A 17,929-nucleotide genomic window follows, 5' to 3' on the forward strand; every position below is an offset into this window, starting at 1 on the left:
CTATTAGCTGGTTAAAAATGTCCAGTATCTTTTACCTTTATTTTTTTTCTGCAGTTTTTCCCAGTTCATTTCCATTTCCATTATCATTTTAATTTATATGTCTCTTGTCACTGAGGTATCTGAATACCTCACATCGTTAATGGATTTTATTCTGACAACACCCTGCTGAGATAGGGATAATATTTCCCTATTTTACAGATAGGGAAGTGATGCATAGGGTAGATAAAGTGACTTGCTCAGGTCATGTAGGAAGTCCTGTGGCTGAGCCAGGAATTGAAGCTAGGTCCCAGTGGCCTATCTCCTAGACGGTCTTTCCTGCTACATGGGTAACTTGTTGGGCTTGTGATTTCTTTTAAGATTGGTTACTCTTGTGGTTAGACTGTCTTAGGCTAGCAAGAAATGGCGTATCTTCTCCCCAGTAACATATACTTTAAGTGCAGATAATTGCCAGCCTGAACCCACTTTCAGACTGCACTGCAACACCCTACAGTGTTAATCGGCTTCCTTCTATTTTATCGCAGCTGGTGTGCAAGTTTTCCCACTCTAGCTTTTCCAGTCCAGCGCCTCCTTTGAACAGATACTGCCAATTATGCAGTGATTTGTAATGTAGATAAAATGTCCACCAAGCATTTGTCTGAGACCACCAAACTCATTCTCATTTGTGACCCAGTCAGTAGATGAACCTAGATCTCCAGAGGTGAAAGAGTAATGTCCTAACCCACTCACTCCACAGCCTAGCCCAGGGGTTCTCAACAAATTTTTTGATGGTCTCAGACTGCAGCCACCAACTCACTGATGGTTGTACTGACACTTTTTCCTAAAATACTTAATTAACTTCAGGAAAAACAACTAAATGTGTCCAGATACACATCCACATCATTGTAATGTATATTTGCCAGTTTTTTTGGCAGACTCAGTAATGCTGCCTTCCAGTTTGGGAGTGATATTTGTAAATATCACAGCACACTTAGTAGCTACCTGGGTGGCTATGAAAAGAGAGAAGTGATATTAATAAACATACAAGTACCACTTTTCACAGATAGCTAGTAAGTCTGCTGTGAAAGGTGATACTTGCATGTTTGTTAATATCACTTTTTTCCTCCCTGAAGGAGGGGATGGTGGCAAAAGGGGAGGCAGCAAGGGCCAGAGGCGATAGTGGGATGGATTCGGGGTTGGGGAAGGCAGCGAGGGCCCGGGGCAATATGGGGGATAGATGTGGAGCAGTGGGAGGCAGCGGGACCAGGAGTGATGAGGATGGGTGGTGAGTCCCACTGTCACGTGGTCAGAGCCAGAGCCTGGTGTTGGCTGCCATGCAGCCAGGGCTCAGTGCCCACTGCCAGAGCCCGGAGCTGGGGACGGGAACTGCATGGCCGAAGCCAGGGATCGGAGCCCGCTGCCACACAACTGGAGTTGTGGGTCTGTGCCCAGGATCAGTACCTGCCGCCACATGGCCGGAGCTGGGTGCCAGAGCCCAGGGCTGCGTGGCTTGAGCCAGGAGCCAGTACTCGCTGCTGCGTGGCTGAAGCTAGGGGTCGGTGCCATGAATCAGCACCTGGGGCTAGCTCCCACCACCATATGGCTGGAGCCTGGGAACAGAGCTGTGGGTTGGCGCCTGCTGCCATGCAGCTAGGGCCAGGTCCATTTAGCTGGAGCCTGGGGCCACCGCACAGCTGGAACTGCAGGCCAGAGGCCAACTGAAGCTCCGTGGCCAGAGCTGGGGATCAGCACCCGTGGCCAGAGGTTAAGCACCAAAGTCCCGTGGTTGGAGCCTGCTGCCATGCAGCTAGGGCTAGAGGTCATTGGTGCCTGGGGCCAGCGCTGACCACTTCACGGCCTGAGCTCAGGACTGGAGCTGGGGGCCAGCACCTGCCACATAGCTGGAAGCAGGTCTTGGAGGCTGAAGCCCCACAGCTGGAGGCCAGGGCTGCGTGGCCGGAGCCGGTTGTGAGTGTGTGTCAGTATTCGCTGTCCCGCAGTCAGAGCCTGGGGTCACGGCCAGGCTCCCGAAGTCCCGCTGCTGGAGCCTGCCACCCAAACCCCCTCCCCACAAGGTGGGTCAAGAACTCACCTTGCTCGTGCAGCATTGTGCCCCACCTCTCTCCAGCGGCGGTGCAGGGTGGCGCATCAAGAAGCAACAAGGAGGGAGTGGGTGGGGCTGATGCTTCTCTCTCCTCCTCCTCCATCCCCCAATCACTAGCAAGGAGGCTGTTGTGGCTGCACAAAAAGCCTCACGTGGCCACAATGGCCACATTTGAGAAACACTGGCCTAGCTCCTAAAATCCCTTATTTTAATTACAGAAGGACTTGTATAAATTACTCTTATAACGGAATCATTTTCAAAGGTTACCTAGTTTTAAGCACTAATACCAAATAATATAGATCACATACTGAGCTTCTGCTATAATTATAATAACAAATTATTTCGTAAAAGTTAAACCCCAATGGGTTTTGTACATGAAGATTCAACCCCTGCACAAGCAAGTGTTAGAATTGGTCACCTGTGTAATGCAGGTGCTTGCACACCACAAGTGCACACATGGGGATGACATGGAGGCTTCACTGAAAATCAGGCCCTGCATGTTTGTGTTATAGCTTTGTTGACACACAAATTATGTACCATTTCTAGTTACTGTTGTAAAATGTATTTTAAGTGAGGATTCTCTTCTTACTACAGGACAAAAATATCCCAAGATATTGAAAGACTGATCCATCAGAATGATATTATAGACAGAATCATGTATGACCTTGATAATCCCAGGTAGGCTATATTTGTTGTAAAACAATCTTCAATTTGATTGTCAATTTTGCTTTCTTTAAGGAAACTATTCTGGCTTAAGATAAAGTACAGTAGATGTGAAGTCTGTGGTAAAGCCTGTCGTCTTAATAAGGACAATACTGTACCTTTTTTGCTGTAATCCTGAATGTATTTATTCGATATAGATTTCCAATCAAAAATCTGAATTAACAAATGAGTTCCAAAGATCCATTTTACTTACAATGGTCTTTTTTTTTTCTTTCTTTTTCTTTCTTTTTAAAGTTATTCAGTGCCAGAAGAGGGGGAGTTTTTGAAGTTCAACTCCAAATTTGAGTCTGGAAATCTGCGCAAAGTTATTCAAATTAGAAAGTAAGAGCTCTTTCATTTTCTTATTTTTGCATATATACTGCAAATTTCTTATTTTAAGAAGACTTATTTCTCTTTGTTAATCTTCAGAAACGAGTATGATCTCATTCTGAACTCAGATATAAACAGCAATCACTATCATCAATGGTTTTATTTTGAAGTCAGTGGAATGCGGCCAGGCATTGGTTACCGGTTTAACATCATCAACTGTGAAAAGTCGAACAGTCAGTTTAATTATGGTAAGACTTCTTTTCAAAAGGGATGGAAAACTAGCATGTAGGGAGACCTACTGGACTATCCAGAACAGGATACCTTTCCCCCCTGGGATCACTAGATTATTCATCTCTTCCTTACAAATGAAACTCATAATATTTCATGTGGTGATGTCATTACAATTATTTTTTGAGTAAAACTGAAGTATAAGAATGCTGTTCCAGGCTCCTACTAAAATTGTGGTAAGGCTATTATCATAAGGTGCTGGAAAGAAAAGCTGAGTTGTTCTACATTGCGCCAAGAGGATGAAAACGGGGAGCCATTAAGACCCTCCTTGGAAGTTTTTGCATGTTTTAGTAAATGAAAATAAGTGCAAACATTGTCAAACAACTTTGTCTCTTGGATTTTGGGGATTTATGTGTGAGGGGAAAATGTCATGTTACTGAATGTAATCAGTAAATCCATGTAGGAGACTAGAATGAGCTGTAGGTTTAAGTGGAAAAAAAACTCAAGTTCTCTTTTCAAAATTGTTTATTTACATCCCCACTTTGGAAATGTTCATACTTCCCATGTGATATCTGAAATTTCTAGCCAGTAGTGTCTGTTAGGGCTGGACTCTTCCAAACTACATGTTGACATAAAAAAGAGCATGGTCCCCACTACTGTTCTTTTCTTCCATCCACCAAAGGATCAGTGGCCTTAGAACACTTCCTTCATCAGTCTTTCTTTTTTTTGCCCTTTTGGGCATTTTCCTGGTTAGTTTAGTTTTTTTAAAAGTTGTTTTTTTCACCAGTGTCAATGTGGCCATCCAGAGCTAGTTTTTCAGCTCTTGTGTTTTTCAGCCTTCCTGTGCCTCTGTACCAGTAGTTGGGTCTGCAAACCTCTGTGGCATTATTAAGGCAGACTTCAGGTGCTGTGGTTCTTGTGATGCCACAGTGTTGGTCACAGACAGCTGTGTTCAATGCCTTTGGTACTTGAGTGAAAGATCAGACCTAGATAGATGTTCCATCTGTCTTGCCTTCACTTCCTGAACCTGGAGGAGCACAAAGAACCCATCAAACTCTTTCTAGTGGAGGATGCTTGAGACTTAGTTGGCAGTCTTGTACTGAACGTCAGGCATAGTCTGTTACTCAAAAGACCTGAACACCAAAAGAGCCTGCTTGTGACATGGATCAAAGCGGAATGTAAAGATCAGTGGGAAGAGCATGAAGCCCTGCTGTTTAGGTCCGAGAGTCCAACTAAGTGTGAAGCTATTCTTCGTTTCTCTGGATAATCAAATTGAAAGTTAAATAGTGTTTTTCTGAATCAGCTGTGCAGCTAGGCAGAAACAGAAGGCTCCATTTTGATTTATAACCCACCAAGAAAAGTTCAGGTGCCCACTCAGTAGTTGCAATCATTGCAGGATAGTACTTTTTCACAGAGCCCATAATTAAAATGAGGGACTCATTGTCACAAGAAGTTGTTTAGGCCAAGAATTTAGCAAGAATGCTCGTTATTCTTGTTATCCATAGAAATGTCTAAACCCTCTTGTATTTTCCTATCAACATTTTTGGAAGGAATATTAAACCTCCTGCTTGAAGGCTTGAGCCCAATCTCTAATGGAGGTTAGGATGGATACCACACCTCTGTTACACTTTCTGAAGCATCTGGTACTGTCCACGGTGGGGGAGTCAGGATAGCATGAGCTAGGCAATTTTGGTACTCAGACCTAGAGAAACTCCTTACCTTGCTGGTTCTGCCCAACCTGGACTCTCAGAACAAGGCCAGAGCCTGTACCCAAACCAGACATCCTTGCACTGGATAGCTTGAATGCTGCCTGGATAATGTCTTCAGAAAGAAGCTGATCTACTACTGTTTAAGACATCTTGCTTCAGGGTGGAAAACCTTTAACCAGGCCGATATAAAAAGCCAAATGAAAGAAATGTTTCTATTTAGGCAATTCAGCAACACCTTTCTCCAGTGGCAGCTCCAATTGCAGTGATACTAGACAGTTTACTTTCCCTGAAATATTTGGGTCTGTCTCTAAGCCTGATAAGGGTTTAGCTGGCAGTGATCTCTGCAAATCCTCCCTATTTACAAGACCACGTTGTCTTTTCACATCCCACAGTGGGGCAGTCAGGACCAAGGGTCAGAGCTGGGTAAACCCTGAGGCTGGGAGTAGCAGAGGAGTCCATAGGTTCCAGGCCAGGGTCAATACCAAGGTTCAGAGTTCGAGTCAGGTTTCAGGGGCTGGGTCAGGAGATGAAGTCCAAGTCAAGCTGGGGTCAAAGCCAGGAGTTCAGGAGCAAGGAGCTGGAATGGTTGTGTCAGTTCCAGGAGATCTGGGCTGGTGCCTGCACATGTCCTGAAATACCTCTTGAGTTTATATAGGCAAGGGAGCCAGTCAGGAGACACAAGGCTGCAGCCTGTCAGACTGCTTCCCATGGTCTGTGTCCACAGTAGGGCATGGGCAAGTGGAGTTCAAGCTTGTGACAGCTGCTGCTGGGTGGCAACATGAAGATGTCAGCAGCCTGGGAGCTCTGCAGGCCTGGGTTCTAGACTTTACACTCACCAGTCAGGAAAAACCTCTGCTTCTTGAGACCCTGTTTCACTATTGATTATATTGATGGAGTCTCCCTCTTCGCCTACAGCTACCTGCTCTAATTATCGGTGAAAACTGTCTTTCTGGTAGCGTTTTGTTTTTCAGATAGGAGGGATTCAGGTCCTCAAGGCCAGGCCCCCCATATATGTCTTTCACAAGGGCAAGGACTCCCTCGGGTCTCACCCTAAGTTTTCTATGCAAGGCAGCTTCCAACTTCCTCGTCAATCTGTCAATTCACCTCCTCGTTTTCTTTCCTAACCCATGTTCTACGCCAGGTGAAATGAAACTTCACATTAGATAGAACCAGGCCATGCTGGTACACACTTTCTTTATGGTGTTTGCTGAAAGTTTTGAAACAACCATATCATCCCAGAGACTAAGGGTACATGTATGCTGTGAAATTAAGTTAATATTATAGAAGTTGTTTTTTAGAATCGATTTTATACAGTCGATTGCGTATGTCCACACTAAGCGCATTAAGTTGGAGTGCGTCCTCACTACCATGGCTAGCATTGACTTAAGGAGTGGTGCACTGTGGCTAGCTATTCCACAGTTCCCGCAGTCTCCACCACCCATTGGAATTCTGTGTTAAGCTCCCAATGCCTGATGGGGCAAAAACATTGTCGCAGATGGTTCTGGGTACATGTCGTCAGTTGCCCCTCCCTCCGTGAAAGCAACGGCAGACAATCGTTTCCTGCCTTTTTTCCGTGCGGAAGCCACATTGCTTTCAGCAGACGGTGCAGTAGGACTGCTAACAGTCGTCATCCACCGCTTCCGCTGCAACTCTGCTCTGTTGCTATTGTCTCAATAGCGAATTTGTCCATGTTGTCTGTCATGGGCTCCCGGATACAGGTGTTCTTCCTCAGGAAATGTGTGCGGTGCTATCTTCCGCCTCAACTCTGCTCTCCTGCTCTCATGAATCCACCTCGCAGGTCCTCTCGTCGTTCTCTATAAATATCTATTCTCGTGGCATCAGTCGTCAGCCACCGCTTCCGCTGCAACTCTGCTCTCCTGCAGACGCCATACCATAGCAAGCCTGGAGCCCGCTCAGATCACCACGGCATTTATGAGTATTGTGAACACCTCGCGCATTATCCTGCAGTATGTGCAGAATCAGAACCTGCAAAAGCAGGCGAGGAAGCGATGGCAGCGTGGTGACTAGAGTGATGAGGACAAGGACGCAGACTTCTCTCAAAGTACGACAATTTGGACATACTGGTGGCAATGGGGCAGATTTATGCTGTGGAACACTGATTCTGGGCCCGGGAAACAAGCACAGACTGGTGGGACCGCATAGTGTTGCAGGTCTGGGATAATTCCCAGTGGCTGAGAAACTTTCTCATGCATAAGGACACTTTCATGGAACTTTGTGACTTGCTTTCCCCTGCCCTGAAGCGCAAGAATACCAAGATGAGAGCAGCCCTCACAAGCGAGTGGTGATAGCCTTCTGGAAGCTTGCAACGCCAGAGAGCTACTGATCAGTCGGGAATCAACTGGGAGTGGGCAAATCTACTGTGGAAGCTGCTGTGATCCAAGTAGCCAATGCAGTCACTGAGCTGCTGCTATCAAGGTAGTGACTCTGGGAAATGTGCAGGTCATAGTGGATGGCTTTGCTGCAATGGGATTCCCTAACTGTGGTGGGGTGATAGACGGAACGCATATTCCTGTCTTTGGGACCAGACCACCTTGGCAGCCATTACGGGGTACTTTTCAATGGTGCTGCAAGCACTGGTGGATCACAAGGGACGTTTCATAGACATCAGTGTGGGATTGCCGGGAAAGGTACATGACGCTCGCATCTTAAGGAACTCTGGTCTGTTTGAACAGCTTCAGGAAGGGACTTACTTCCCAGACCAGAAAATAACTGTTGGGGATGTTAAAATGCCTATAGTTATCCTTGGGGACCCAGCCTACCCCTTAATGCCATGGCTTATGAAGCCATACACAGGCACCCTAGACAGTCGTAAGGAGCTGTTCAACTACAGGCTGAGCAAGTGGAGAATGGTGGTAGAATGTGCATTTGGATGTTGAAAAGCACGCTGGTGCAGTTTACTGACTCGGTTAGACCTCAGCAAAACCAATATTCCCATTGTTGTTGCTGCTTGATGTGTGCTTCGCAATATCTGTGAGAGTAAGGGGGAGACGTTTTTGGTGGGGTGGGAGGTTGAGGCAAATCGCCTGGCCACTGATTACATGCAGTCAGACACCAGGGCGATTAGAAGAGCACAGCAGGGCGTGCTATGCATCAGAGAAGCTTTGAAAACCAGTTTCATGGTTGACCAGGCTACGGTATGACAGTTCTGTTTGTTTCTCCTTGATGAAAACCTGCCCCCTTGGTTCACTCTACTTCCCTGTAAGCCAACCACCCTTCAATCACCGCTTGCAGAGGCAATAAAGTCACTGTTGTTTCAAAATCATGCATTCTTTATTTATTCATCAAACAAATAGGGGGATAACTGCCAAGGTAGCCTGGGAGGGTGTTGGGGAGGAAGGAAGCACCAGGTGGGGTGGTTGATGAGGGGAGGAGGGAAAGACAAGGCCACACTGCACTTCAAAACTTATTGAATGCCAGTCTTCTGTTGCTTGGGCAGTCCTCTGGGGTGGTGTGGTTGGGTGCCCGGAGTGTGCCGCCCCCGTGTTCTTGGTCATCTGGGTGAGGAACTTGGGGAGCTGGGTGGGCGGTTACACAGGCTGCAGCGGCGGTCTGTGCTCCTGCTGTCTTTTCTGCAGCTCCACCAGGCCCCACAGCATATCAGTTTCATCCCCCCCAGTAGCCTCAGCATTGCATCCTGCCTCCTCTCATCACGCTGCTGCCACCTTTCCTCTTGCTCCTGCAACCTCTCATCTTTCCTGTCCTCACGTTCATTTTCTGTTTTCCTGGACTCTGCCATTGTTTGCCTCCACGCATTCTGCTGAGTTCTTTCAGTGTGGGAGGACTGCAGGAGCTCAGAGAACATTTCATTGCGAGTGCGTTTTTTTTTTCACCTTATCTGCGCTAGCCTCTGGGACGGAGATAATAGGGGAAGCGTTGAAACATTTGCAGCTGCGGGAGGAAAAAAGGGAGAGTAATATTTAAAAAGACACATTTTAGAAAACAATGGATAGACTCTTTCATGGTGAACCAAGCTGTTAACATTACATAGCACATGTGCTTTCGGTACAAGGTCCATTTTGCCTCTTATATTGATGGCCTGCCGGTTTGATGTGAGAGATCAAACGCAGGGCCAGGCAACAGAAATCGGCTTGCAGGCAGCCATGGTAAGCCGCAGTCTTTTGGCTTCTTCAGCCTTCATAACACGTGGGAATGGTTTCAAACAGCAGCACCCTCCTTTCCCATACCAAGCACCCGTTGGGTTGGCCATTTAAAAGGAGGGGCTGCTGTTTTTGGGTTAATGTGCAGCACAGACCCCACTAAACCCTGCCCCCACCCCCAATCCAAGTCTCTGGGATGATCGCTTCACCCCTCCTCCCACCGCATGACTAGTATCAGGGATGATCCCTGCCAGCCAAATGCGAACAGCTCAGCATGAACGTGCCCTCCTCTCCCCCCACCACATGGCTAAAAGTGGGGATGATTTCTTTTCAGCCACAGGCAAACAGCCCAGCAGGAATGGCCACCCTTAATAATGTCCCTGGAGGATTTCTGCTCCATCCCCAGACACATTAACAGACTTTTCATAGAATTATAGAATATCAGGGTTGGAAGGGACCTCAGGAGGTCATCCAGTCCAACCCCCTGCTCAAAGCAGGACCAATCCCCAACTAAATCATCCCAGCCAGGGCTTTGTCAAGCCTGACCTTAAAAATATCTAAGGAAGGAGATTCCACCACTTCCCTAGGTAACGCATTCCAGTGTTTCACCACCCTCCTAGTGAAAAAGTTTTTCCTAATATCCAACCTAAACCTCCCCCACTGCAACTTGAGACCATTACTCCTTGTTCTGTCATCAGCTACCACTGAGAACAGTCTAGATCTATCCTCTTTGGATCCCTTTCCAACTACCCTTTTGGGTAGTTGAAAGCAGCTATCAAATCCCCCCCTCATTCCGCAGACTAAACAATGCCAGTTCCCTCAGCCTCTCCTCATAAGTCATGTGTTCCAGTCCCCTAATCATTTTTGTTGCCCTCCACTGGACTCTTTCCAATTTTTTCACATCCTTCTTGTAGTGTGGAATCCAAAACTGGACACAGTACTCCAGATGAGGGCTCACCAATGTCGAATAGAGGGGAACGATCACATCCCTCGGTCTGCTGGCAGTGCCCCTACATATACATCCCAAAATGCCATTGGCCTTCTTTTCCAGTGGCTGTACTGGCCGTGAATGCAGCCCAAGTCTTCAGGGCAAATTACTCATTAAACACACTTGCTTTTAAACCATGTATTATATTTACAGAGGTACACTCACCAGAGGTGCCTTCTCTGGCTTCATGGTCCGGGAGCCAGCCTTGGGAGGGTATTGGCTCCAGTGTGATGAACAGTTCCTGGCTGTCGGGAGAACAGTTTCTCTGCTTGCCTGTTGTGTCATCATCTTCCTCGTCCCCAAAATCCTCATCCCTGTTGCGTGAAACTTCCCCCCCTTGCAGGTGTCCATGGACAGGTGGTGGGGTAGTGGTAGGGGCACCCCCTAGAATCGCATGCAGCTCATCATAGAACCGGCATGTCTGGGGCTCTGACCCGGAGCGGCCGTTTGTCTCTCTTTGGTTTTTGGTAGGCTTGCCTGAGCTCCTTAATTTTCACGCGGCACTGCTGCGGGTCCCTGTTATAGCCTCTGTCCATCATGCCCTTGGAGATTTTTTGTTTTTCTTCAAATATATTGGCATTTTGTCTTTTGGAACGGAGTTCTGATAGCACAGATTCATCTCCCCATACAGTGATCAGATCCAGTACCTTCCATTCGGTCCATGCTGGAGCTCTTTTGCGATTCTGGGACTGCATGGTCACCTCTACTGATGAGCTCGCCAAACTGGCCGAACAGGAAATTAAATTTCAAAATTCCCAGTGCTTTTCCTGTGTACCTGGCTAGTGCATCTGAGTTGAGAGCGCTGTCCAGAGCTGTCATAATGGAGCACTCTGGGGTAGCTCCCGGAGGCCAATACCGTCAAACTGCGTCCACACTACCCCAAATTCGACCCAGCAATGTTGTTGATTGCAGGGCTAATCCCTTCAGGGAGGAGTACAGAAATCGATTTTAAGAGCCTTTTAAGTCAACAAAAATGGCTTCGTTGTGTGGATAGGTGCAGGGTTAAATCGATCTAACGTGGCTAAATTTGACCTAAACTTGTAGTGTAGACCAGGGCTAAGTGGGCCTTGGTCTATATCAAGACTTGTTACAATCTGGATATGGAAGATCCCTCTAGACTTATTAGGGCTCAAATGGCCTTGGTGGCCTGCTTAGTTCACTTCCCAGTATCAGCGATAGGTAGAACAGCAACATGGAGCTTGAGCCACACATTTATCATTCGCTATTCCTTGATACAAGCTTCCAGGTCAGATACTAGTTTGGGTAGGGCTATCTGACAATCATAGTTCACTTCTAAAAAAAACCTAGGCAATTAGTAGTCATCCAGAGTGGAATCTGTGTGGAGAATCAGTTGGAGTAAGACCGGATACGTAACACATAATGGGTCTTTGCAATGTGTTGTCCACATAAACTTCTTGGTCAGATTTTTTCTAAACTACTTCTGGCAACTCAAAAGTCATAATCCTTTCCCTGAAACCTTGCTATGAAATGTGTAAAATTCCTCTTAGAGCTAAGTGGACTATTCTTAACAAATAATGGACTCAAACAAAGTAAGTCCTATTATCTGCTTCCTAATTATTCATTAGCAAATTTTGATTTTTATGACGTTGCTGGATAGTCCAAACTGACTGCAGGCTTGTCTGCTCAGTGGGGTAATGCATACTATGGGACTGTGATCTAAAGCACACTAACATGTTGCATATTAATTGCTCTGTTTAGACCACGGGTGGGCAAACTTTTTGGCCCAAGGGCCACATCTGGGTGGGGAAATTGTATGCAGGGCCATGAATGTAGGGCTGGTGCAGGAGGGAGTGCAGGGTGCAGGAGGGGGCTCAGGGCAAGGGGTTGGGATACAGGAGGGGGCTCAGGACAGGAGGGCGAGGTGTGGCAGGGGGCTTGGGACAGAGGGTTGGGGTACTGGAGTGGGTGCGGAGTGTGGCAGGAGGCTCAAGGCAGGGGGTTAGGCGGCTCAGGGCAGAGGGGTGGGGTGCAGGAAGGGTTTGGGGTGCAGGCTCCGGTCCCGTGCCACTTACCTTGAGCAGCTCCAGGGTGGCAGCAGCACGTAGCAGGGCTAAGGCAGGCTCCCTGCCTGCCCTGGGCCCATCACTCCTGGAAGTGGCCAGCATGTCCGGCAGTGGCTCCTGGGGGTGGGGTGGGGCGGGGCAGGGCAGGCAGCTCCACCGCACACTGCCCTCACCTGTGGGTACCATCCCCATAGCTCCCTTTGGCCGTGGTTCCCAGTTCCCAGCCAGTGGGAGCTGCAGGGGATGGTGCCTGCAGGCGAGGGCGGTGTACAAAGCCCTCTGCCTCTCACCCCTAGGAGCCATAGGGACGTGGTGCCGGCCGCTTCCGGGAGCAGCGCCAGGGCAGGTAGGGAGCCTGCCTTAGCCCCGCTGAGCCACAAGGCTGACAATCCTGCGGGCTGACCTGAAAGCCCTCACGGGCCGGATCTGGCCTGCGGGCCGTAGTTTGCCCTCCCTTGGTTTAGACCCTGCTGCTATGCACTGAAGGTTTGCTCACATGCCAGTTCAGGTGTGTGGCCTGAGATACGAGAAGGCTGCGACTTTCTATGAAACTTTATAGTGACAGTGGGTTAGATGTGATTTAAATCCAGGTTCTTACTGTTTTAGTGTCCATTCGTGCCACTACATTATTTTTAAATTACATTTAGTCTTTTTGACCTATGCTTCTGTCATAAATATAAAGGGAAGGGAAAATCCCTCCTGGCCAGAGGAAAAATCCTCTCACCTGTAAAGGGTTAAGAAGCTAGGATAACCTCACTGGCACCTGACCAAAATGACCAATAAGGAGACAAGATACTTTCAAAAGCTGGGAGAAGGGAGAAAAACAAAGGGTCTGTGTCTGTCTGTGTGATGCTTTTGCTGGGGACAGAACAGGAATGGAGTCTTAAAATTGAGTGAGTAATCTAGCTAGATATGCGTTAGATTATGATTTCTTTAAATGGCTGAGAAACTAAGCTGTGCTGAATAGAATGGATATTCCTGTCTGTATCTCTAAGGTTTTGCCTAGAGGGATTCTCTGTTTTGAATCTAATTACCCTGTAAGGTATTTACCATCCTGATTTTACAGAGGTGATTCTTTTTTACTTTTTACTTCTATTAAAATCTTTCTATTAAAATAGTTTGCACCTTGGGGAAGTTTTAACCTAAGCTGGTAAAAGTAAGCTTAGGAGGTTTTCATGCAGGTCCCCACATCTGTACCCTAGAGTTCAGAGGTGGGGAAGGAACCTTGACCGCTTCATTTGCTCATCTTGAGTCATTTTTCATTTAATATGTCTCTTGGCTGTTAGTTAGACGGTATGACATTCAATCTTTATAATGGACTCTGTAGGTTCGACTTCTATAAAAAGTAAAATGAATATAGTGTGCTCACATGAGACTGTATTCAGATGTGATCAACTGCTCATTAACTGTACAAACAGAATTCTATGACCTTAAGATAAAAATCTAATGCATTTTTCTTAAAGGTATGCAGCCCCTCATGTATTCTGTTCAGGAGGCGTTAAATTCCAGGCCATGGTGGACTCGTGTTGGGACAGATATTTGTTACTACAAGTAAGTATGCCAACAAAAAATGGAGGTAAGCAAATCTGTTTTACGTTGAAGATTAGAACAAAATCTAATTTACATGAATAGAACAAGCACATCCATGAAATTGTGGTAATTTACTTGTAATATTTCTATCGCAAAGCAGTTGTGTGGTGGTGGGTTTGTTTGGTTTTTTTTTTATTTTTATTTTTTATATTTTTTATTTTATATTTAGTTTTAGATGTTGACAAATGAATTTAGAAAATAAATTAAGTATTTTGTTAATGCTATGTTGATAAAATTTTCTGGGAACATTGTATGAATTCAATAACTTGTGTATATAAATATTTAAGCATATTTTTATTAAGAATTTAACCTTAATACCTTTAATACTTTGAATGTGGTATTGTTGACTTTCTCTTTGGGATCCTGTGATGGAACCTCTTTCTAGGTATCACTCCTTTTTTTTTTTATTGGCGAGATCTTTAGAATGTAAAACAGGAAAACTGCATATTTTCACAAATGGCCCTGTCGTGGGAGGAGCTGTAGGGTCCCCACTTGTCATCCATTCTGTTCAATGGCTGTCTGTTTTGGTTCCCCCTTCTACCCCCACCCCATTAAAATTTCCCACCATTTCTACTCCAGTGTGCTACTACCAGTAGTAGCAGCAGTGTACACAACAGCATACAAGTGTAACCATCATGTGATCTCTCACTTCTCAGAGCCAGAGGGTTTTTGTTATATGTTCAGAAATGATAACATCTGATGTAGCAAAAATATCTACAAATCTCTAACACTTTTTTTTTTATGATGGTTTCACTTCACTTTTAGGAATCACTTTGCTAGAAGTTCAATTGCTGCTGGTGGTCAGAAAGGAAAATCCTATTACACAATTACATTCACCGTGAACTTCCCACACAAGGATGATGTCTGCTACTTTGCTTACCACTATCCATACACGTATTCAACTTTAAGGGTGAGCGAATCCTTGAACTGGATTACTTGGATGTCCATTTATATTACTGTATCTCTTTCCATGAGAAAACACTGCTTGCTTCTAAATATTAGTTCATAGATATGAAAAGGGTACATAAATGAAAGCATGTATGTTGAAAAGTAATAAAACACTCTCCTCAAAAGTTCAAATAAGAAAGGAATCCGTATGTTACAATATATATAATTGGTTTGCTTGTTCTTTAGAACAAAAACTTCGAGAAATTTGACATGATCTTCATTTTCCCTATACAGTATATCCGATGATTATAGGAATTACAGCTATATCAGTAATTGACTTAGATGTTCCCTTCTCTCCCCTTCCTTCCCCCAAAAGGCATTGAAAACACTGACAGCAGGAGAGTATGGATAAAAGTTGACAGCTGGATATAACTCCTGTAAAGTTGCCTAGAATGACATTGTTTACCATGATGTAGATCTCCTGTTGAAGTCTATTGGGAGTTTTTTCATGGACTTCAGGGGGAGTTTGATGAGGCATACATGGCTAAGATGATAGAACTAGACTAATTTGACACTGTCTCTCATATCTTATCTGTCTACTTACACCTTGCTCATTATTGATGTATCTGAACTACTAAGGTTAAGATTATGAAGTATTAAAAAGGAGACTTTTCAGGATAATGAACTGAGTGAAACTGGGGTGTTGTGAGGCTTTGTTAATGTTTGTAAAGCAAAGTGAGATGCTTAACTAGAATTTGCAGCATTGGTTATATTAACAAAAGCAGATCTGGGACTCAACATATAGAATAGATCAATATTGAATGAGGCTGATCATTTGGGCCCATTCACAAACCAAGTGGCTGCTCCTTGAGGGAGTATCATCTGGTAGAAAACAGAATAAATGGGTGGCGCAAAGAAGCAGAAAGTGCTCCAAAAAACGTTTAAGAAAGACTCAGAACACTCCATACAAAAGAAAACATTATTCAGGTGTAGATGTACTGGAAACCTAAAAGGTATTTCATGGCCAAAGTAGTGATGGGAGAATTATCTTCTATACCTGGAACAATAAAAATAAAATACTTAAATAAATCTTTATTTGTCATATACAAAATTGCAAAGGACTTAAGTACCTTTTCATCATTTTGGGGATGAAGATGCATCTTCAGAAATTGGAATCCATGCACAACCCTCAGCAGATCTATTTTCGACAAGATATGCTGTGTGAGACCCTGTCTGGGAACAGCTGCCCTTTAGTCACTATCACAGCCATGCCAGAGTCGAATTACTATGAACATATCTGTCAGTTCAGTAAGTATAAATTCTCTCTGATCCACTTAAAATTATGTAATATTAGCTCCTTCTAAAAATGTTGATGCTTCATTTGTCTGGAATTCTGTAAAAATAGCAAAACTCAGTTATATTCATGAAATTGCCAGGGGTTGGTCTGCTCACATTTAAAACAAACAAAACAACTCCACCTGATTCTTGAGTAGTTAAAGATAAATTTTGGACCTGCATGTTTTCTAAACACGATTTTTCTTTCCAAAAAAAAAAAAGTACTGTTTACTGTCAAACAAGATTTATTCTTACGCTAAACTTTTTAAAATGTTATTTCAATACAGTCCCTAATTCCTCATTCTTTAGCGTTCTTCATGATCTCATAGCAATTCTTTTTAGTGCAAAAAATGTATTTTCCATGGAGCCCATTTCATAAATATCACATAAGGACGCGTGACGGTACCACCATGTGGCCTCCAAAACACCCCATTTTTTTCTGAATTTCTCCTAATCTTATGAAGAGAGGAATTTAAATTAGATCACGTAAGTTACCAATCATCAATTCTTTTAACAGATGGTGTTTATGTAGTTGTTTTTTCATGTTGCATTAAACTTAAAATCCATTGAGGCACTTGTGTAACAATCAATATTTATGCTAAAATCCTGTCATACTTCATCCCAAATTGATGCAAATACATTTTGAAAAACACTGTACATCACCATCCACCACCTCGAGCTAATTATTGTTTTCAAACTGTTATTTTAATTTACTTGTATTACATCTTGCAATTTTTGTGAATGCTTCTTTTAGGGAATCGTCCTTACATTTTCTTATCTGCTCGTGTTCATCCTGGAGAGACTAATGCAAGCTGGGTTATGAAGGGAACATTGGAATATCTTATGAGTAACAACCCCACTGCCCAGAGTTTACGAGAATCCTATATTTTTAAAATTGTCCCTATGCTCAACCCAGATGGTGTCATCAATGGAAAGTAAGTTAAACTGTGCTCACTGAAGTACAATTAATAAAAGATCTTTCTATATCTTGTAATAAAAACGTCTAAGTCTTGAAAATAAAAATGCAGTAGTTTTCCAGAATTAACATACAATCAGTATTCATACTTAATTTTTCATATTTGGATTTTTAGTCCTTTTTTGAGTGGTTTGCTAGTTAACAAAACTACTATATACAAATCTTACTGACAAAATATTTTCCTGATTTTCTTCAGTCAAACAATGGGTAGCAGGGTTAAAACAAATAAAAGGAAGTTCTTCACTCCGTGCACAGTCAAACTGTGGAACTCCTTGCCTGAGGAGGTTGTGAAGGCTAGTACTATAACAGGGTTTAAAAGAGAACTGGATAAATTCATGGAGGTTAAGTCCATTAATGGCTATTAGCCAGGGTGGGTAAGGAATGGTGTCCCTAGCCTCTGTTTGTCTGTTTGGCAATGGATGGCAGGAGAGAGATCACTAGATCATTACCTGTTAGGTTCACTCCCTCTGGGGCATCTGTCGGTAGACAGGATACTGGGCTGGATGGACCTTTGGTCTGACCCAGTATGGCCATTCTTAGGTTCTTAACATATGTACTAGTAATTTTAAGAGCCTGCATGATCCAGACTGTGAAGAACTTACTTTTAAATGTAGAGTCTTTCTATATGCTGTCTGTGACTATGATTTGAGATGGCACTTTTGTCTAAGAATTAACTGTGGCTTTAAGTCACAGCCCTGGGTACAAGTAGTAACATGGAATTTAATAGGGAGGCTTATGCCAGTGAGAGTGGAAAAGGAAGCGCAGCGTACATAGTGATGGGGCCATAGCCTCATCCATCAAGGTCATGTGTACCAGGTATGCCACAAATTCATTGGAATGTTAGAACACTACTGCAGCACAGATGTCGGAATGGAGGGCTAGCAGTGAAGTAATTCAACTATGACCAAAATATGTAGCCTAGGTTAAGGTTTATATACTGTAATGAATCCAGATTTCTCAC

At 44.4% G+C, this 17,929-nt stretch overlaps 1 protein-coding gene across 5 annotated transcripts in view; it reads left to right on the top strand.

Moving 5' to 3' along the window:
* Nucleotides 1–17,929, top strand: part of AGTPBP1 (ATP/GTP binding carboxypeptidase 1) — a 143,071-nt gene that overhangs the window by 66,766 nt on the left and 58,376 nt on the right. For all 5 annotated transcript variants that reach the window (XM_048849808.2, XM_048849810.2, XM_048849805.2 and 2 more), the window contains exons 15-21: nt 2,675–2,758; nt 3,038–3,124; nt 3,212–3,360; nt 13,643–13,730; nt 14,535–14,679; nt 15,812–15,965; nt 16,747–16,927. In XM_048849808.2, coding sequence (XP_048705765.2) covers nt 2,675–2,758; nt 3,038–3,124; nt 3,212–3,360; nt 13,643–13,730; nt 14,535–14,679; nt 15,812–15,965; nt 16,747–16,927 — 888 coding nt within the window. The remainder of the gene's footprint in view (nt 1–2,674; nt 2,759–3,037; nt 3,125–3,211; nt 3,361–13,642; nt 13,731–14,534; nt 14,680–15,811; nt 15,966–16,746; nt 16,928–17,929) is intronic.

Source organism: Caretta caretta, chromosome 5, assembly GCF_965140235.1.
Source record: "Caretta caretta isolate rCarCar2 chromosome 5, rCarCar1.hap1, whole genome shotgun sequence".
Classification (NCBI taxonomy): Eukaryota; Metazoa; Chordata; order Testudines; family Cheloniidae; genus Caretta; species Caretta caretta.